General features: G+C 46.4%; 1 protein-coding gene and 1 long non-coding RNA gene across 2 annotated transcripts; one reads left to right on the top strand and one right to left on the bottom strand.

The window, feature by feature from the left end:
• Window positions 1-1,269: 1,269 nt before the first annotated feature.
• SSTR1 (somatostatin receptor 1) lies at window positions 1,270-6,230 on the bottom strand. Its single transcript, XM_007065243.3, has 2 exons — window positions 3,100-6,230; window positions 1,270-2,418 (listed from the first exon to the last, which is right to left on the bottom strand). The coding sequence occupies exon 1, from the start codon at window positions 5,854-5,856 to the stop codon at window positions 4,648-4,650; it is 1,209 nt and encodes a 402-aa protein (XP_007065305.2). The 5' UTR covers window positions 5,857-6,230; the 3' UTR covers window positions 1,270-2,418; window positions 3,100-4,647.
• An 8,608-nt stretch (window positions 6,231-14,838) lies between these two features.
• LOC122466316 lies at window positions 14,839-18,021 on the top strand. Its single transcript, XR_006291730.1, has 3 exons — window positions 14,839-15,761; window positions 16,368-16,482; window positions 17,696-18,021. It is a non-coding gene; the product is annotated as an uncharacterized LOC122466316 (long non-coding RNA).
• Window positions 18,022-22,076: the final 4,055 nt, after the last annotated feature.

Below are 22,076 nucleotides of genomic sequence, written 5' to 3'. Positions count from 1 at the left end.
CAGTGTGCAGAGGGTCCCCTCTGTGTGTGGATCTATGAGACAACACAGGCCATGCTTACTCACTTCATCAAGTCTAAAAGTGCTTTTGAGAAACATCACTCACATTTTATATGGGCCTTACCCTGCACCACTACTGTCAATGACAAAACTCACACTGAAGTCAATGGTGCAGGGTCAGACCCTGTGCCAACATATACATTAGTATGAAACTTGTGATATGTTAGACAACTAAAAAATATGCAGCAATGCCCTCTTGATGGTAAACAGTATTTATGCTTTTTGTGGGTAAAGTGGGTTATGTATAAATAAAATTATGTAGAGTGCTGGAGAGAAATATTTCAGCTAAATGCTTTCTTCAGTGGTTGCTGAAGACAACAAGTTGTTTGAATCCTTTTTTATATGAAATTTTAACAAATTTTATTTGAGAATTTGCAAAGCATTTGAAATAATACTTTGTTTTCTTATAAAGAAAAGGAGTACTTGTGGCACCTTAGAGACTAACCAATTTATTTGAGCATAAGCTTTTGTGAGCTACAGCTCACTTGAAGTGAGCCGTAGCTCACGAAAGCTTATGCTCAAATAAATTGCTTAGTCTCTAAGGTGCCACAAGTACTCCTTTTCTTTTTGCGAATACAGACTAACATGGCTGCTACTCTGAAACTTTTGTTTTCTTATACATTTCACATCAGTTCCTGAAGGCATTTTTTCCCCCTCAGATAGTTATTACTCACTTATTTGGAATAATAACTTTGATTGGACTACCTTTCTTTCCGCTGCAACACTGTAATGCTATACAGCTTTTCATCACTTCATTTACCACCAAAGTGTAGCCACATTCAAGGTGAAAAATGACAGCACCACACATTAGTTCAGGACAAGCAGTGAAGAATGTTGTATCCAGCTGAAACAACACAGTGATCCTAGCACCATGTTGACTGCTGACAAATTAGTTCAGTAATGAGGAGGAGGAAAGAATACCTTTTATTGTGTAACTAAGCACCCAATACTCCAACACCCTGGGTGGTCTCCTAGCCCAGTATTAGCACAGCTTGACTTTACTTAGCTTGAGAGAACTGAAATCAGAGCACACAAGTTGGTATGTCTGTAGAATTAAGTGCATGGTATCACAAGTTCCAATATCTTTGCATGAAGCCAAAGGAAACAAATAAACAACCTTTGCTTAATGTCTCATCAAAGCTGAGTAGCAATTTTGTACTATTTTAAAAAACCTAGTAATTGCAGAAAAACAGTAAAAAGTAGATTGCAGAGTACTGTATAATATATCTGTTTATTAAGCTAACACTGCATTACAGTATTGCTGGGTGAAGTGACAGTATAAAAGCACTAGATTGATACCTTTTTAAGGAAACAATGAGCACGATTTGAAATGGAGCTCTAAAAATGTAAACATGGCACCCTGTGGTTTTTGTCTGTTTTAAACAATGCAATGCCTGTCTTCAGTGAAATGTTCCTAAAGATTGTAAGAGAGATTTCTCTCTCTCTTTTTTTTTTTTTACTATAAATGAAGGTTAAAATTAGCAATTACCTTTAAAATTATTTGAAGGTCCTTTTTAATTGAGTTGTCCTCTGAAAAGTAAAAAGGAATAAAACTATACAGATTTTAAAGCCTTTCACAAAATGTTTTAATAGGGATGTAACAGCATCCATATTAGCAATTATTTTTTAAAGCAAAAGAAGATGAGCCAAAGCCCACTGAAGTCAGTGGGAGAGTTTCCATTCACTTCAATGGGCTATGGATCAGGTCCTTACAGAGATACTAGAATTTATATATTCATTTGACAATATCTGATGTTTTGGTGGGAGAGATTTGCAAAATGGCCTGATGCTTTTTGCTCCTAAGAAAAGTTCATGCTACAGTTCATCCAGGAACCTTACTGAACCCCCCAAAGAGCTAGACACATTAGTAAGTTAAGTATTAACACTGTTTGGACGCAGTAAGTAATATAGCAATTAGTAGGCAGTGTTTACAGGCGTTTTAGGGAATTATCCTTTTGCTTCCGATCTCCAGTAGTTATTCCTATAATTCACAGTATTGTGCTAGAGAGATGATTTGGTAAAAGTGCGCTAGCGCACTGTCTTTGACATTAGTTCTGTTTTAAGGAACGCAATAAAGAACAGAAAGCAGAATTGCTATTGTCACTATAATCTTTACTGGTATGTCTAGGTTGGGATAATCTTTAAAGGGGGAACAGAAATGTTAGATTTTGCTTTCCACCATCATTTATCCAATAGAAAAGCACTGTTTTTCTATCAGAAAAATATTCTCGATTCTGAAATATGCATGATCAAGGTGCAAAAAGACAGGAAAAAGAATTGTTGTGGGGAAACAATGGAAAAAGAAGGCCTATAAAAAGGTTATAATCTTTTTCTCCAGAAGGAGCCTTCTTGAACATCACCCTTTTAAAATGAAAAGGAGTACTTGTGGCACCTTAGAGACTAACCAATTTATTTGAGCATAAGCTTTCGTGAGCTACAGCTCACTTCATCGGATGCATTCAGTGGAAAATACAGTAAGGAGATTTATATACACACAGAACATGAAAAAATGGGTGTTATCATATACACTGTAAGGAGAGTGATCACTTAAGGTGAGCTATTACCAGCAGGAGAGTGGGGGCTGGGGGGGAACCTTTTGTAGTGATAATCAAGGTGGGCCATTTCCAGCAGTTTGCATAGAGTCTGGGAGTGGATGAGTCATTACACAAAGTAAAACTATTTCCCCATGTTTATTCCCCTCCCCCCCCCCCACACTGTTCCTCAGAGGTTCTTGTTAACTGCTAGAAATGGCCCACCTTGATTATCACTATAAAAGGTTTCTTTCCCCCACCCCCACCGCTTTCCTGCTGGTAATAGCTCATCTTAAATGATCACTCTCCTTACAATGTGTATGATAACACCCATTTTTTCATGTTCTGTATGTATATATATCTCCTCACTGTATTTTCCACTGAATGCATCGGATGAAGTGAGCTGTAGCTCAGGAAAGCTTATGCTCAAATAAATTGGTTAGTCTCTAGATGCCACAAGTACTCCTTTTCTTTTTGCGAATACAGACTAACAGGGCTGCTACTCTGAAACCTTTTAAAATGCACTCCCTTGTAGGAGGCCGCTAAGACTTCAGTACATAGAATAATGAACTGCTTCAAAGAGAACGTTTTCACGACACAGTAACAAAAAAGAAAATACTCAAATCAAACAACATATTAAGCGCACACATAAAGACAATCAAAATCAAACATATATTGAAGCACCGAGAAGGTAGATTACACTGCTGATACAGGAAACCCCTTTCAGTTTAGGAGCGATGCAAAGTGGGGCTAGGTAACATCTACTATTGAACAGACAGGTGTATGTTTCTGATAAGTATTTCAAAGCCTGATGAAGGATCCGCAATAAACTTTCCTTATTCTATGTGGTTCGAACTGCAAAAGCGGCCACACCGACTGTCCTTCACAGCTTGCGTCTCTTTTATTCCCTGGAGGGTTGTTTCACGGTGAGCCTAACACGCACAGGACAATAGCTTCACACTCTAGTGCCCCCTTTAAACTTTATTATTTGCACACCTCCCCGTCCAATACCCTGCTCCATGCGAGTCACGGGGCGGTGTATATCTCTATGTTATCAGCAGCCTGCTGGGCAGCTCTGAGATAATGAAATAATCGCGTTTCTTTCTTAGGAGGCGTTTTCGTTTCCATTTCCATAGGGACTGACATTTCCCCTTGAGTGCCACTGAATGCCAAATCTCAATGGAACTCAATTCTAGTGGTTTGCGTCCCCCAACTCCCCCCCCCCCCGCCCCGTTATCTTTTCACATTCTTACCCGGGAGAAAGAGAGAACTGGAGTTCTGTCCCACTTGCAATATGACTTCATGAGCTTGCCTGCCCCTTTTAGAGGAGCTTTTCTCTCCCTTGTGGGGGATGAAGGCTTGTCTGCTCTTTCTCTGCAGCTGGGGGAAAGGGACCTTTCCTAGTTCTACTCTGAACAGAAATCCTGTCTCCCTTTCCGGTCAGTGTTGGTTTCAGCTAGGAGGGGTTGAGTTAAACTGTGGCGTATAAACTGAGCGATTTCCTAGCTTTTGACAGACCATCCCCTTGTGTTTTAAGGCTGCCAAGGGGCAAAGTCTGCCGTCAACAGTGTACCTTCCAAAGGGGTGGAACAATTAGACACTGAGCAACACGACCCTGAAAAGAGCAGCACATCGATGTGCCACCACAATGGCAAGTGAACCAAAGGGAAGGGGGGTGGGGCTGGGGGAGTCGGAGACGAGCACAAAAAGAAACAGAGAAAGTCAATAGGAGACTTCACTGACCCACACACGCGCTGATCACACACAACGGGGAGGAAGCAACAGATTGAGGAACCTAAAGTCCATCTGAGGGGCGCTTAGTTAATAATTGACTAGGGGCGTAGTAGCATGAACAAACACAACGCAATTGAAATACAGAGGGGGTGGGGTGAGGGGCAGGCGACCAGGGAACACTTTGTTGTTCCTTTTCGTGCCCAACTCTGTTGTTTCCAAACAGAATAATAACCCCCGTCCCCCCACTCCACCCGCCCGCGGTCCCCGGCTGCCCTGCGCCTGGGGGGCGTAGGGGGGGTGGGGTGGGAGGCTGCTGCGCGCTTCCTCAGAGAGTGGTAATCCTGGAGGTGCAAGTGCCGTTCCTGTACATGCTCCCCGACTCCAAGTTGTCCGGGGGAAAGTCCTCCACGCTGTAAGCCCTGCTCTTCAGGGCGGTGGCGTAGTAATCGACGGGCTCCTCCGTGGCGTTGTCCATCCAGCTGAGGCACAAGAGCCGCTGGAAGGACCTCTTGAAGTTGTCCGAGAGGAAGCCGTAGAGGATGGGGTTGGCGCAGCTGTTGGCGTAGCCCAGGATGACGGAGAGCTGGCTGATGGTGGCGTCGTCCTGCTCCACGAAGACGTTGACCAGCTGCACGATGTAGAAGGGCATCCAGCAGATGACGAAGACCATCACCACCATCATGACCATGAGGGTGATCTTCCGCTCGGAGCGCTTGCGCTGCTGCCAGCCGGCCTTGAGCGCCACCATGCGCATCTTGGCGATGATGAGGATGTAGCAGAGGCAGATGGCCACCACGGGCAGCAGGAAGCCCATCAGGAAGGTGTAGACCACGAAGACCACCAGCCACCGCTGGGTGGGCTCGGGCATGAGCATGTTGCAGGCCACCGTGCCGTCGCTGTTGGGCGCCGTGCTGGAGAAGATGATGATGGGCAGGATGATGAGGATGGAGAGCACCCAGACGCCCAGGTTGACCATCTTGGCCACGCTGGGCCGGCGGTAGCGGGCCGCCTTGATGGGGTGCACCACGGCGATGTAGCGGTCCACGCTGAGCACCGTCAGGCAGTAGATGCTGGTGAACATGTTGATGGCGTCCACGCTGAGCACCAGGCGGCAGAGCAGCGAGCCGAAGGGCCAGTGGCGCAGCAGGGTGGAGGTGACCAGGAAGGGCACGCTGAGCATCAGCAGCTCGTCGGCGATGGCCAGGTTGAGGATGTAGATGTTGGTGGCCGTCTTCATCTTGGCGTAGCGCAGGATCACGTAGATGACCATGGAGTTGCCGCACAGCCCCACCAGGCACACCACGGAGTAGATGAAGGAGATGAGGATGGCGCTGCCCTGCGAGTCGCTCAGGGTGCCGTTCGGGGCGCCGGAGGAGTTCCTGCCGCCCGCCTCCATGCCCCCCGCCGCTGCCTCCCCCAGGACCCCGCCGGCGCTGCCGCTGCTACAGCAGCTCCCTCCGCTCGCGCCGCCGCTGCTGCCGCTGCCGCCACCTGCACCGCCCGGGAGCCTGGGGCAGGTGCCATTGGGGAGCATCCTCAGCCCAGCCCTCCCCGCCCGCGGGCTCACAGCGGCCGGCGCTGGCCGCCCGCCCGGCTCGGCACCCTGGCGGAGCCGCAGCGTTGTCTCCCGCCCGAGGCTGGCATGAGGAGGGAGGAGGCTGCCGCCGCCGCCGCCGCCGCCGAGCCGAGCGGCGTTAATTGCCGCTCTTCGGCTGGTGAATGATTAATAGGCAGCGGCGCGTCAGCAGCGACGAAAGGAGGAGGGGAAAACCCCCCACCAGGAGGCGACGCAGGTGGGTGTCCTTCCCGCCGGCCCCGAGCGCTCGGCGGAGCGTCAGGAGTCAGCCCCCTCCCCGGCTCCGCATTGCTCAGCTCCCGCCCGCGGCCACCTGCCTGGCAGCCGCCGCCGGCCGTCCCGGCGTGCACCGGCCGCTCCCGAGGCCGCTGTGGCACCAGCCCGGCTCGTAGGCGCACAGAGACCCCCCGCCCCCAGCCAAGAGCCAGCCTCAGCTCCCCGCCTCAGCCCATCCTGACACCGCCACACACACACACACCCTGCCCCTGGGCACAGCATTGGCGTACACACCCTGCCCCTACACACAGTGCCGCTGCCACACACACACACACCCTGCCCCTGGGCACAGCACCACAAAACACACCCTGCCCCTACACACAGTGACACCACCACACACACACACACACCCTGCCCCTGAGCACAGCACCGCCGTACACACCCTGCCCCTACACACAGTGCCACTGCCACACACACACACACCCTGCCCCTGGGCACAGCACCACAAAACACACCCTGCCCCTACACACAGTGACACCACCACACACACACACACCCTGCCCCTGGGCACAGCACCGCCGTACACACCCTGCCCCTCCACACAGTGCCACTGCCACACACACACACCCTGCCCCTGGGCACAGCACCACAAAACACACCCTGCCCCTACACACAGTGCCACTGCCACACACAAACACACACCCTGTCCCTGGGCACAGCACCGCCGTACACACCCTGCCCCTCCACACAGTGACACCACCACACACACACACCCCGCCCCTGGGCACAGCACCACCATACACACCCTGCCCCTATGCACAGTGACACCGCCACACACACATCCCCTGTCCCCAGGCACAGCACCGCCGTACAGACCCTGCCTCTACACACAGTTCCACCGCCACACACACACACACCCTGCCCCTGGGCACAGCACCGCCGTACACACCCTGCCCCTACACACAGTGCCACCACCACACACACACGCACCCTGCCCCGGGCACAGCACCGCCATACACACCCTGCCCCTACACACAGTGCCACCGCCACACACACACACCCTGCCCCTGGGCACAGCACCGCCGTACACACCCTGCCCCTCCACACAGTGCCACTGCCACACACACACACCCTGCCCCTGGGCACAGCACCACAAAACACACCCTGCCCCTACACACAGTGCCACTGCCACACACAAACACACACCCTGTCCCTGGGCACAGCACCGCCGTACACACCCTGCCCCTCCACACAGTGACACCACCACACACACACACCCCGCCCCTGGGCACAGCACCACCATACACACCCTGCCCCTACGCACAGTGACACCGCCACACACACATCCCCTGTCCCCAGGCACAGCACCGCCGTACAGACCCTGCCTCTACACACAGTTCCACCGCCACACACACACACACCCTGCCCCTGGGCACAGCACCGCCGTACACACCCTGCCCCTACACACAGTGCCACCACCACACACACACGCACCCTGCCCCGGGCACAGCACCGCCATACACACCCTGCCCCTACACACAGTGCCACCGCCACACACACACACCCTGCCCCTGGGCACAGCACCACAAAACACACCCTGCCCCTACACACAGTGCCACTGCCACACACAAACACACACCCTGCCCCTGGGCACAGCACCGCCGTACACACCCTGCCCCTACACACAGTGCCACTGCCACACACACACACACCCTGCCCCTGGGCACAGCACCACCGTACACACCCTGCCCCTAGGCACAGTGCCGCCACACACACACACACCCTGCCCCGAGCACAGCACCGCCGTACACACCCTGCCCCTACACACAGTGCCACCGCCACACACACACACACACCCTGCCCCGAGCACAGCACCGCCATACACACCCTGCCCCTACACACAGTGCCACCACACACACACACACTGTCTCCACACAGCAACACCAGCACTTCCACACACACACCTCTGGCCCTACACACTGCACCACCTCCACACACCGACCTTGCCTCTACACACAGTGCCACCAGCACGTCCACACACAACCTTCCCTTAGACACAGCACCACCATCACACACGCACACCCTGCCCCTACATGTAGCACCTCTACTACATGCCAACACATACCCATTCTATCACCTGTACACACACACACACGCCCCAGTATACATCACCAGCTACCCTTTCTATCACCACTAGACATGACACAACATCACTACACATACACATCATTACATACCCACTACACAAACACACACAACCTACCACAACTACACAAACACACACCACTTACTAACCATTCTATTGACGCCTCACATACCACCACATACCCTCCGTACTACCACTACACACACATTGCCACCACTTACATAGACACACATAGATTACTGCCACCTACCAGAACCACCTCAGAGATGCAAACACCATACTCATCACCACACAAATGCACACCCCCACACTACCATCTACCTTCCTTGCATGCATATTATCAGCACCTACCTATTCCAACACACAAACTTTGTTTATACACATTCACTCACTCCAACAAACACACCACCACCACCATCTATGAACTCCAGTACATACACATATCATCATCGTCTGCCCTCTCCAACACACACACACACACACACTACTCTGGCAAGCATTTTCCTTTCATAACTGAGAAGTAGTTCATAGTGATTTTATATATATAATGATGCTATGGTAAAAATCTCTTTCTGTTGGACAACAATGATGTCTCTAATTGTACATGATTTCTGTGTGTGCACCATAGTCTCTGTGACTATTGGGAATTGTGTGGGTTTATTTTCTTCATTTTGATTTCTGTTCCAATACAATAATGAATTTAGTGAGCAGGATTTGCAAATGATCTTAATATTCATAGGCTATTGCTGTACATGAGTGTTTTAGCTTAATGCTGCAACATTTGTGGACGTCATTTGTTGTTTTAACAGAGACTTATTCCTTTCCATTTGGATTTTGGAGATCATATATTATTTGGGACAACATGTTGGCATTGGGACATCTAGATTACAAGGAAAGAGGTTCATATTTGTACAACATTCTTCAAAATCATTACTCACAATGTACTGAATGGCACTGTTCAAAAATCTAGTGTTATATAAGTTTAACTGAAGAAGTGATTTGCATTAAAATCTGTTCCGGGAGAACACGAACCAATTTTCCATCACTGATAAGCACTGGGGTTTGAGTAAATAATTGCAAGCCCCTCAAAAAGAACATCTGGTTGCTTGAGACCATTTAGTCTATTAGAAATCTATCATTCATATATCATCCAGTTTTTCATTTAAATGAGAACTTATTTTTACACACAGGAGCATCTATTTATTATGAGGTATTGGTTAAGGGGTTTCTTTCTTTCTTATTGTTATAAGGTGGTATATGACAATATTTTGAATACAAATGTTAGCTCTTTTTGATCGAAAATGGCAGTAAAGAGGATCAACTCTGAAGCTGCTGCTGCAATAATAAAACTGTCATCACCACCATGTTTTCACAGCATGTTCCTCTCTCCTCCGACCCCCCCTCCAACAGACACACTTACTTACACCTAGAAGTTTCCTTCATATTTCATGAGAACTTTCTCTTTCACCTGATGCTTTCTTTTGCACAACTTCCTTCTGCACCTCATGAAACACCGAACCAGTTTATATGATGTGAAAGAGAATGTTTTTGAAACTGTTCATATATCCTATTAGCCACTTTTAAAATCTGAAATGATTGATGAGCAGTATTGAATGATGTTAATGGAAGCACTTCCTTTGATTTCAGTGTGTTTTGGATCAGGCCCTAAACGAGGCCCTGACTTCAGTGGGTTTACGCCATGGGATGAAATTGGCCCATTCCGTTCAATTTCTGTAATTTAATTCCTTACAATTCTAACAGTTGGCCTGATCCTTCTTCCAATGGGAGTTTTGCCTCTGACTTCCATGGAAATAGGTGTGGGCATAGTATGATCTATTTCTAAATGCAATAATTTGAAATATATTATCTCTAAATTGTAACTCCTGCAAGGATGCTAATTCCATTAAACTTCCTGTGCGTTACTGGGTCTCACTGCATGCCCAGGAAAATTAAATGCTGGAGTAGTCATACTTGTGGTTGACTTGTGGCCATGTTTCTCATTTCTGAAGCCTCTATTGTTACTTTCAGGGTAGCACTGAAAGTACTAGGAAACAATCAATCAAACAAAAACAAGTACCTTGTATTGAGTTGCTTAATTAATTGAAACAAAGGTACTTTTCTAAACTGCTTAAAAAATAGGGTCTGATTCACTGCTCATCTCAGTTTTACCCTGGTGTATCTATTGGCTTCAGTGGAACTATTCCAGATTTACATTGATATGAGCAAGAGGAAAATGAAGGCCATAAATCTCTCCCCGATACATGATTATTTTAACACATGTTGTTCATATGTGTAGTTGTAAATCGCATAAGCAGTACATCATATAGTGTCAATAAAATGACTACAGTAATAAGTACGATTGCATTGAAAACTTTATTTTTCAGATTTGTACAACAGACAAACAATATTGAAATGAGAGAATTTCCAGTTTTCAGATTATGGTTCTTGGAACCAGCAATACATTTATGTTGGAAAATATTTGTAATATTGAATCATCCAGTCTTTTTACATCAGTGTTCTGTGTAATAAAATTCTCCTTCATTTTTAGGCTATTAGAGAATGCATTTCAGCCAATATTTTCAAAAATAATTAGTGTTCTTAGGTACCCAATTTGAGATACCTTCAAGTTGCCTGATTTTTCAGAGGTGGATGCTCAGCACTTTCAAAAATCAGGCCCCTTTAAGGTATCTCGGGGCATCCAAAAATGAGGGTACCCACATTACTAATCACTTTTGAAAATCTTGGCTATAATGTCTTGTGTTGTAGCTATAATTTACCTGCAGTGTATATTTTGAATGAAAGAATGTGAAAGAATTTTATAGTATTTTAGAAACATGCCTTCTCCCTACAATTTAAACTATGCCTACAGTTATTCAATTTAAAGGATGTTGCAGTCCTTATTCTAGAAAATATCATACAGCCTAATTTAAATGCATTGTTTCCAGTGGTCTGGGGATCAGGTTTGAGTTCAAAAGTACCTACTGAACTCAATGAGAATTTTGACTGAATAAAAAAGGCTGCAAAACTAGGCCGTACATAAGAATCTGTTTTTTCTTATATATAAAGGTCCCAATTCAGCTCATTTTTATGACATGAGTAGTTGCATTGCTGGGACTACTCATGTGAACAAGATTTCACCCAAAATGCAGGGTCTAATCCTGCTTCTATGAAAGTCTAAGGACCAGATCCACAAAGGTGTTAAAATGCTGAGCATTGTGATGCCTAACTTTTAGGTGCCTAGAAATTCACAGGAACCCCACTGTCATCCACAAAGCTTGGGTTAGGTGCCTAGGCTCCCTACAGAATGAATCAAGAGAGGTAAGTGCCTAAGAATGCAATCCACAAAGCCAGCATGCTAGACAGGGAGCCACCTAAACTAGCCAGTGGGGGATGCTGATGAGAAGGGTGTGTGCTGAACCCTCCCATGTCTTGAGATATGTGCCTAAGTCTGGGCTGCAGGGAGGCATCTGTCACAGGTTGCTCCCCCCCCCCGGGGTGCCAACTGATGTACTGGGGTACCACTGAGCCCGCCTGTTCCACCAGCCTGGGCTCCCTTACACTGTCCTGCTGGGTCAGGCCCTCAAGCATCCTCCAGCACACAGACACAGGTAGGGACACACCCAGCTGCAGAAAGACACTGACACTGAAATCAGCTCTGCATGGGAAGACTCAGCTAGGGAATTGCCCAGCACTCAAGTGCACACCCCCTCAGGGGGTGCAATCCCAAAATTATATCATATTTCGCTGCACAGTGTAAGCTTATTGAAATTCACCTTCTCCCTCAATGTGGAGGAAGATATGCACAGCTTTACCCCGTCCCAGTTATGAGTTGCACAAACTGGTTTTAGAAAAAACAAAAACAAGTTTATTAACTACAAAAGGTAGATTTTAAGTGATTATAATGGATCGCAAACAGATCAAAGCAGATTACCCAGCAAATAAAACAAAAACCACAATGTAAGCTTAAGACACTAAAGAAACTGGTTACAAGTAATAATTTCTCATCCTAAATGGTGTTTTAGGCATTTCTTTCACAAGCCGGACACCTTTTCCAGCCTGGGCTCAGCTCTTCTCCATCTCCTCTTTTGTCTTTGTTTCTTAGATGTTTCCAGCAGTCATCCTGGGCGGGGATTCAGGGAAGAATGAACAAACCCTGATTAACTCACTTCCCTGCCTGAAATAGGATTTACATATGGCAGAAACCCTTTGTTTTCCAGTGTGGTTCCCCCTGCCCCCAGTGGAAAAATACTGGTAGTATAAGATGGAGTCCAGTACCAGGTGACTTGATCACATGACCCTGCAGCATCAAAGCAGCCGTGAGTCAAAGGCTGTGGCATCCCAGGAAACTTCTCAGGAAGGTGGGAGATTAGCATCTTCAAAGTCCTATTGTTCTCCCTAATGGCCCATTCCAGGCTGATTGCATACTATCTGGTGAGCGATCCCCAGGTGTAAACTCACTTGTAATTGTTACATAGTCAATATTCCTAACATAAAATACAGAAATGATACATACATACAAATAGGATAATCATATTCAGCAAATCATAACCTTTCCAATGATATTTCACAAGACCCATCTTGCATAAAACACATCTTAGTTATGCCATATTCATATCATAACAATATCTCTATGAAGAATATGTGGTGTAGCATCACTGCATCTATCTCTGCTTAGAGCTCCACTAATGGGAACCCATCTCCTGGAGTCAGGCAGTTTTGGTGCCTACGTAGTTTCTTGTAGGGATGAGGTGCCTCCATAATGGCTAGAGGAGGAGCAGCCTCCTGTATTGCCATTGAGCCTCAGAAAAAGAACGACTTTGCAGCCTGATGTTTGGGGGACCCTCCTGAGAAGTGGGAGGCCCAGGGTCCAATCACTCTCTATTTATTCATAGTGGGACAGCTTCAACAGGAGAGACTGAGGGCACCCCCACATCAGCATATCCCATAGCTAAGTGATTAAAGCATGCCTTGGGCAGCAGGAGATCCCTCTTCAAATCCTTTCTCCTTATCAGGCAGACTGGGGAATTGAACTTGAGTCCCCTACATCCCAGGTAAATGCACTAAACACTGGGCTGAAAGTTACAAGATGGGCACTGCTACCACCTCCTCTGGTGCCAGCAGTGAATGAGGCAGGGGATTACAGGAAGCGAAAGAATGGGCACATGGTTAAGGCAGTTAAATGCTGCTCTGGAGTAACTCAATTCTATACCTGCCTCTGCCACAGAGTCCCTATGTGGTGCTATCCAAGTCACTCAAACTAAACTTTTCACAGCTGAGTCACTAATTGTGTGTTCCTCATTTTCTGGATGCCCAAATTGATATCTTGGGGTCTGATTTGTAGAAGTGCTGAAAAAACTCAGCTGCATCTAAAGTCTATAGGAACTGTGCTTTGAATATACAAAGTACCATCTGATGAAAAAAACAGGTTGTAGTTATCTGACATTGGGCACCCTAAAGTAGTAGAGCTTTTGACCTCAAGCTCTGTGCTTCAGTTCTCGAACTGTAAAATGGTAATGATACCACCCTTTTACCCCACAAGAAGTTAAACTAATTAATGTTTGTGAAGAACTCAGATATTATAATGATGAGCACCATAGGGGAATTTATAATTCTGCCTTCAGTGCAGGGTTTGAATCGTGTGCAGTAAATAAGGCATAGGGCCACACAGTCTCATTGAAATGATGGTGACAACTCATAGTGTAACTTATAACTAAATGTAAGGCCCTCAGTGAGGAATAGGGATGGATACAGTAGGAATGGGAAATAAATGGGGATGAATTAGGGAGTCTGGTTGGGAAATGATGGCTGCAATCGGATTAAGTGTGGGACCTAGCTATGCGAGGGATAGCTGTACGGGAGCTGTAAGGGAAGCAGACTGGGAACTCCATAAATGGGGAGGAATAGTAACTGCACAGAGAGCAGGGAGGGAGCTAGAGTGGATGAGGGCACCCGTCCTGGAGAAAGAGTTATTACTACAGAGGGTATGGAGAAGGGTTAGAAGCAGACCTCAAAGCACAGGAAAACTAGCTGCAGTATCAGTGAGGAGGTGGAGGAGTGGAGCACAGAGGAGTGAATTTCTAGGGAAATGATAGCAGCAGTGGTTGAGAACTTGGCACCAGAGACTGGAGTCGCTGTAGCCAGAAAGAATAGGTCAGGAATTGAGTGTGTGCAGTGGAAAGGTACAGAGGACAGAGAATGAAATCAGGTTGTCTGTCTAAGGGAGGGATACCTGAAACTGTAGGAAAAAATAAGGGATACAGGATTTCCATTTTGCATTATTGTTTCTGTGTAGAGAATGAGAAATGCCCAGCTGTAAAAGTTCCTGAACCTGGAGCTCCTGAAGCTGAATATGTGGGGGCATCTTATTCCTTCTTTTTGCAGATTTTGTGTTCTGTGGCCTGTCTTCAGGATCCAGAAAATGAGAGAAGCCAGTTTATTAGATGGTGTAGTGTGCAGTTTTTTGTCTGTGTTCAACTGCTAGCCAGCAAATATTTGTTATGTTCACAGAGGTGCTGGAACAATTTGTATGGTGGAGGTGCTGAGAGCCATTGAACCAAACTGTAAATCCTGCATATGATGGAAACCACTTCAAGCACTCCTAGTTCCAGTCCCTATGTACATTCACTTTTCTCTTTTCCTCTTCAAGGAAGGTTCGCAATCCCATCTCACTAGCATGAATTTTCTGTTGGGCATGGGGTAATATGTTCCCGTGCTGTTATTTTTGTTTCTTTTCCTTAAATAGAGACTATGCCTTTAACAAATTGGCCAGAGGGGACTGGGCTAGGTTATAAGGATTTCCAAAAGGATGGGATTACCTTGTGTGGTACTCCCAGAGAGCCTGTAGAAATGCTGAGTGTGTTTACAATCATCAGTCCCAAGTAAAGAAAAAAACCCCTATGTGTAATTCCGCCTTGCCTTTGTGTTATTTTTAAATGCTATTTAAATTATTAACTTTCATATGGGTTCAATTAGGACTCCTGTTTTAACCAGGGTACCAACTCTGATTATCACGTGCCACTTCATGTGTGGCTTGTTTACCAGTTCCCATAGCCCCTTAGTGACAATGCTTATAGCTCATGAATTCTGTAAACAAATAACACATTTATTCTCCACTAAGCACATGTTCAGAATTCCTATTAGTAGTTGTAGGCACCCGTTACTGGAGGGGCCTCTGAACTTTTTTTGGGGCGTTCCAAGAGAAAAGCCCATGTGCTGCAATCTAGTTTTAGAGATTACAACTCCCATGATGCCTTGGGGAAAGGGGGAGAGACTTCCTCGTGCAAGGAGAGCAGGAAGTGGGTTCCATTTTGGGGAAAGGAGTGAGATTGCTGCTGTGGAGCTCTGTCCATACCAGGATCTGCTGCTAGGAAGCCAGAAGCTGCTGCTGAGAGCCTGCAGGGGCTTTGATCCAGCAGGGAGCCTCAGAGGCTATTGGTGGCTTCACTGGAGCCAGGGCAGAGACTGTTGCTATGCCTAGTGCTGGGCCTGCAGTGAAGGAACTGTGAGTATCCCCCACTCTTGTTTGGGAAAGTACTTGCAAGGGAGGGGGCATAGCAGAGAGACTGAGTCTGAGGAGATGCAGAGTGATCTTCCCACCGAACCAGGACCCAGAGCTGCTGCATTTGGTGGGGCCAGCTCCAATCGTCAGAGGGGTTGTGCAGTTTTGTGCCGTGTCTGGGCTGATACACGGAACCAACAGAGCGCTGTCTCCAGCTGCAGATCTTCAAGCGCTCCCACGCAAGTGTCTAGGACTCGGAAATCCAGAGGGGCATACACTCCGGGGTGGGGTAAATGGTGGCAGTGTAAATGCCAGTTAGATAAGTTTCATTACTGTATATTGTATTTAATTGATTTTATTCAACTGCCCCTGTGGATTTAAATTAGTAGTGACATTTAATCTTAGTCTGTTATACCCTGTTTCTTTAGGTTGTTAAGTAAAGGAATGTTAGCTCTAATTTACGTATATTGGGTGTACATTATTTGTAATTGGTATTTGAGTTATTATTACTATTTGAAGGGGTTTATTCCTGGAGGTTCCCAAGGCATGCTATTGAGTGTGTACAGGGGCCAGCCAGGTGCAGGCACTGCCAACTTTAACTTCCTTTAGAAGTAAAGGGACTGCAGCAGAGGGGTGGATAGAGGATTCCCACTTATCCGACATCACCACTGGGATACTCAGGATCTCCTTTAATGTCAACAACATCAGGTACCCAGGCACGCAGGTGAGTGTTGCCTGCTCCCGAGTAACCCAGTGAAGAAAGTGGGGTTACACAGTCATTTAAATGATGGGCATACAGTGAGGAGAGAATATTATAGCTAGCCTTCATAGGACAACAAGAGTCTGCAGCATTTGTTTGCTGCCCGAGAAGCCTCACTATGTCCTGGTGCATCTCCCTCTCCTTTTCAGGCCCAGAAGTCCCAGCTGTTCTCTTGTCCACTCTTTCATTCTCCAGGCTGTCTGCTATATTCACCCTCCAGCAGGGGTGAAAGTAAAATGCAGATTTTACTGGTACGGAGCTGTTCTGACCCCCCCGAAAGGGGCAAGGCTTCGGGCGGAAGGTGTGGGGATGGGGGTCAGCATCCCCCAGCCAGTCTGTCTGTGCTCCCTGGCCCGTGGCTCCAGGGGCGATTTAAAGGGCCCGGGACTCCGGCCGGCGCAGCCGCAGTAGCAGCAGAGGCAGCCGGAGGCCTGGGCCCTTTTAAATTGTGGCCCCGGGACAGCTATTTCTTTTGCCCCCCCACTGTCAGTGGCTGGGGGGGCGGGCAAAAGGGGCAGCGATATTAAAGTGCTGCTGCGGCAGCTTTTTAACATCGCTGCCCTTTTTGTGCCCCCCAGCCGGGTCGTTGCTGCCCCTTTTGGGCCCTTCCCCCATTGGCAACCCTGCTGGTAGGGACCCGGTGGGGGCGCAAAAGGGGCAGCGACGTTAAAGCGCTGCTGGGGCAGCGCTTTAAAGTCAGCGGTATGGGCTGGTCCTGGTGGCTACCTTTTACTAGTACACCGTACTGGCTCGTACCCCCTTACTTTCACCCCTGCCGTCTAGGCCCTCTGTGTGTGGAGGGGGCACCATTCAAGGCCCCAGTGGCAGCAGCCTCAGATAAAACAGACAGATGTATCATTGTGTTTACAGTCACAGTGGAAAACACAAGATAAGTTTCAGAACTCCTTTCCCTTATTCCCACAGGAGTTTTAAATAAGACATGCTCATTGACACTTCAGCTTTGGAGCGTCTCTGCACAGCACAGCTCCCCAGCCGCAGCCAAAGTAAATACGAGTTGCCAGGGCTGGGGCAAAATGAGGAGGGAATTTTTCAGTTGTGTAAAGCAATAAAATTCCAGTCCCTGTTTCCATGGGTGTGAGTTCAGGGCAATGGCAGGGAATACTGGCACTATTTTCCATAGATGGTGGTGATTTTAGCTGATATCTCACTCCTGAAGGTTACAAAGACACAGAGAACACTGCTGAAGCTGCCCAGGCCCATATGCCACTAGCCTGTTTTCTGCAGCTGTGTCTGCTGAAGTCGTCATGGACTGGTGTGGGAAACTGTCCTAGTACAGAAGAAGACAGACTGCCATCCCTAGAAACCTTCGGGAGAGGATTGCGGAGTACTGCCATGAAAGTGTCATCGATATCTCTCAGGAGGACACAACGGACATTCCTATATATGTAAACAAATTGATCCACATGCTCTGCCCCACTAACCCTAGTAGGGAATGAAAATCAGATAATTTTCTTTTCTTCTACCCCTTCTTGTACAAGTAAAACCAAGAAAAATAGATACCTGTGTCCTCCTAACTTGGGGTTGGGCCATCTTTACATTTAAACATTTTAATGGAGAATGTATGCACATACTTATCTGAGGGGCCTTGCCCTGGATCAGGTTTGTTCATGCTCAGCTGATGGAACTGACTAGACTGGGGTGGAGTCTTGAATAGATCCTGGCTCATGGCATAGCTGGAGCCTCCACTGCATTTACCTCCTCCTCTGTCCATCGCAGAGGTCTCTGTTTCACACTCCACTGAGGTATCCATGGTGGTCTGCAGGCTACTGATAGGGTCTCCGCCAAGTATGACATGTGGCTTGTAAAAGAAGCAACTCAGTGGCTCAGCACCAGAATGACTGTTAGCCTCCTTAGCTTTTTGATATGCCTTCCACAGTTCCTTCGCTTTCCTGCAGCACTGCTGCTGCTCCCTGTTGTACCCCTACACCTGCATCCCCTGTGCAATCTTTTCATAGATGTCCACATCCTCTTCTTCCCACAGGCTCAAGAGATCTGACCAGAGCAATCACAGTTGGGCATTGTGGAGCAGCTGCTGGAGGACTGTTAGGGTCAACATAGGTCTAGACTTGCATTGTATCAAACACAGTATGTCAGCCATGACTTAATAGCATTTGGGCTTATGGTGTTACTGCACCACCATAATGGGGAGTGTACATTGGTCGGAGACAAGTTTCAGTGTAGACATGTAAAAATAAGTCAATGCATGTTGACTTAGTTGACCTAACTTTGTAGTGTAGACCAGGTGTTAGTTTAGGCTAGTCCTGGATAAAGCTAAATTGAAATAAGCCTCTCAAACTTAAATAAGAGTACCTGCATTCAACTTGCATTGGTTTAACTAAACTGGTTTTAAATCAAACCTTTAAGTTAAACTGGGGAAAGTTAGTGGGTAGACAAGGCCTTAGTTAGCTTAACTCAAAAGGCCAGATCTAAATAGAATTAACAGTAGCCATAGAGTTTTACACTGATTTAACCACCTTGGTTTAAAAATCAAACCTTTAGTTAAACTTGTGCAACTTTAGATATCAACTAAGGCTAAGTAGGGGAACCTTGTGTGGCGCAGAACTGCTGGGATAGTTCCTACATCATCTTCTCTCCCAGCCATTGTATGTGTTTGAGGGGGCACTGTGACGGGTTCGGTCACAGAGACCCTCTTGGGACTGTCACCTGATGTGCTGAAACTACGTCTGAGCCCATTTTCTTTGCCAGCTTGGGACTCCAGAACCCTGTCTTGTTGAGGCAGACATGCTAGCCTGCTGCAACATAGACCCAGGGTCTGAACCATGCCCCCAAAGCTGCAGACTTAACTGAAAACAGCTCAGCAAGTACTATCTCCAGCACCCAGACACCCAGCTCCCAGTGGGATCCAAACCCCAGATAAATCTGTTTTACTCTGTATAAAGCTTATACAGGGTAAGCTCATAAATTGTCTGCCCTCTATAACACTGATAGAGAGATATGCACAGCTGTCTGCTCCCCCAGGTATTAATCACTTACTCAGGGTTAATTAATAAACAAAAGTGAAAGTATAAAAAGTAGGATTTAAGTGGTTTCAAGTAATGACAGACAGAACAAAGTAAGTTACCAAGCAAAATAAAACAAAACACGCAAGTCTAAGCCTAATACATTAAGAAACTGAATACAGGTAAATCTCACCCTCCGAGATGTTCCAATAAGCTTCTTTCACAGACTAGACTTCTTCTAGTGTGGGCCCAATCCTTTCCCCTGGTACAGTCCTTGTTAGTTCCAGCTCAAGTGGTAACAAGGGGATTTCTCATGGCTGGCAGCCTCCTTCATTCTGTTCCATCTCCTTTTACAGCTTTGGCACAAGGCGGGAATCTTTTGTCTCTCTGGGTTCGCACTCCTCCTTCTAAATGGAAAAGTACCAGGTTTAAGATGGATTCCAGTACCAGGTGACATGGTCACATGTCCTGTGGGACTCCAAGCCTCCATTCTTCCTGGCCTGACTCACATGAATGCAGGAAGGCTTGCAAGTAAACAGAGCCATTTACAATTGTCCTAGTCAATGAGAGCCATCAAGATTCTAAACACCATTAATGGCCCACACTTTGCATAATTACAATAGGACTTTAGAAATATGAAGTATAACTCTGGTTTTAGATACAAGAATGATACATACATACAAATAGGATGAATACACTCAGTAGATTATAAGCTTTGTAATGATATCTTACAAGAGACCTTTTGCATGAAGCATATTCCAGTTACATTATAATCACTCATTAGAATATTTCCATAAAACCTATGGAGTGCAACGTCACAGGCACGGTCAGGGAAAATGGGGCATGGCCAACGCATCCTTAGTCTTCATTGATTCCCAGTTGCTTTAATGGGCCCTCGGGGCTATTGGCAGCTGGCATGAATGAAAGAAGCCTCAAGGATGCTATAATTTATGAGAGGGGCCAGACCAATCTTCAGAAAAATCAGTGTTAGGGGATGTAAAGGTCTCTTTTCCACAATTCCCTGCTGATTTGTTTTGGTCACTACTTGGTTGGACCCAAATGTCATGGATGGCCTATTGCCAGCTCATCTTAACACAACCAAAACTGAGTTCCTTATTTTTCTTATCAAATTCTCTTTTCTTACTCGGCTTCATAGTTGTGGACAACAGCATTATCCCTCCTGTCACTCAGGCTCATAATCCATAGACAGACCAGATTAAGTGACCAAGAAATCAAGGCGGAATAAGAAAGATGGTCACAAGAACACTGCCATTGTGGGAAGGGCTTTTAAAGAGAAAGTAACCACATTTTGCAAGCTTCCAAAGCAAACTACTTTGTTTGCAAAGGAAGCAGTTTCTCCTTTCCAAGTGTTAGGTCTTCTGAGCAGTCAGGAAGCAATTCCACCTCCCAAGAAGGCACAATTCAGTGGGGGGTGAGAGACACCTAAATGGCCTTTGCACCTCCCAAATTCTGGCCTTACCAGCTTGCCTGCCCAGTCCTAGGAATAATTTAGACCAGCCCTATGGGCTGTTCTGATTTACAGTGACTTCTCACAGCCTCCAATGAGCTGCTCCACAAATCTAGACTAGTAAGAGTACAGAGCGGCTATACCACAATCTGTCCTTTTCCCTCTTACCCCAGCCACTCCTGTAGCATGGCCCTAGACCAGGAACTGTGCAAAGGAGCGGTTTAGGCTATTATACTGGCCCTGCACCACCAGGAGAACACCTTTATGCCAGGGGTATTCCCTGTGGAAGTGGTTAAGACAACTTTGTCGCACATTTATGGAGGCTGAGCTCCAGTGGAGGTCAGAGTTAGGGCACAAGAGTGTATTTTTGTTAATGGAAAAATACGGGTTGACACAGACACCTTCTAGTTTAATGTATTTATAGTACTTTAGGTATATTTTTTAGGAGACATATTAGATGGCAGAAATCAAGTGCAATTTATAAATTACAGCTGCATCAACTCATGTGTTGAACTCTAGCCAATTATGTTTAAAACCTCCCCCAGACAGTTTCACTCTAACAACCAAAAGACTCCACAATTCAAAAGTAAGGTACCTGTATGCAAAAAAAAGCCTCATTTAGGGCTATAATTTCTACTAGAAATTAATTGTGTGCACAAAATTAGAGCATTTAGATGTCTAGTGGCCTAATTTGAGCTGAAAAAATTCTATAGATCTGTTTCACCTTTTTCTTTGTAGTGGCTGGGGTTATATATGAATAGTAGTTGTCAGTAATATCCTGCCATTATTTGCAGCTCCGTACTGCTGTAACAGGCCTTGAAACTGCTCTAATTTGTATAATCCCAGTCACACCATGCCGCTCTGCAAACCCTGGAAAGATGTTGATGGGCTGAATACTTTTGGTGGATTCCCACTAAATAATTTTACAAAACTTTCCATCCTCAAACTGTAGATGCCTGATACAATATTCAAAGACAATGAAGCATAAATCTTCTTAATTAATGGGTGATTGCTTCTTTGCAACCATTATTACAGGATTTTCTTAGGAATTATTTGAATTAGAAGGTGTTTGGGCTAAGTTATGTAGTTGTATTTTTTTTTTTTTTAAA

This window comes from Chelonia mydas, chromosome 6 (assembly GCF_015237465.2).
Source record: "Chelonia mydas isolate rCheMyd1 chromosome 6, rCheMyd1.pri.v2, whole genome shotgun sequence".
Classification (NCBI taxonomy): Eukaryota; Metazoa; Chordata; order Testudines; family Cheloniidae; genus Chelonia; species Chelonia mydas.
The sequence above is the reverse complement of the archived record's forward strand: the minus strand, read 5'-3'. Positions and strand labels throughout refer to the sequence as shown.

Coding starts and splice junctions, on each gene's coding strand:
- SSTR1 (XM_007065243.3), bottom strand. CDS start 5,856: ATGCTCCCCAATGGCACCTGCCCCAGGCTCCCGGGCGGTGCAGGTGGC.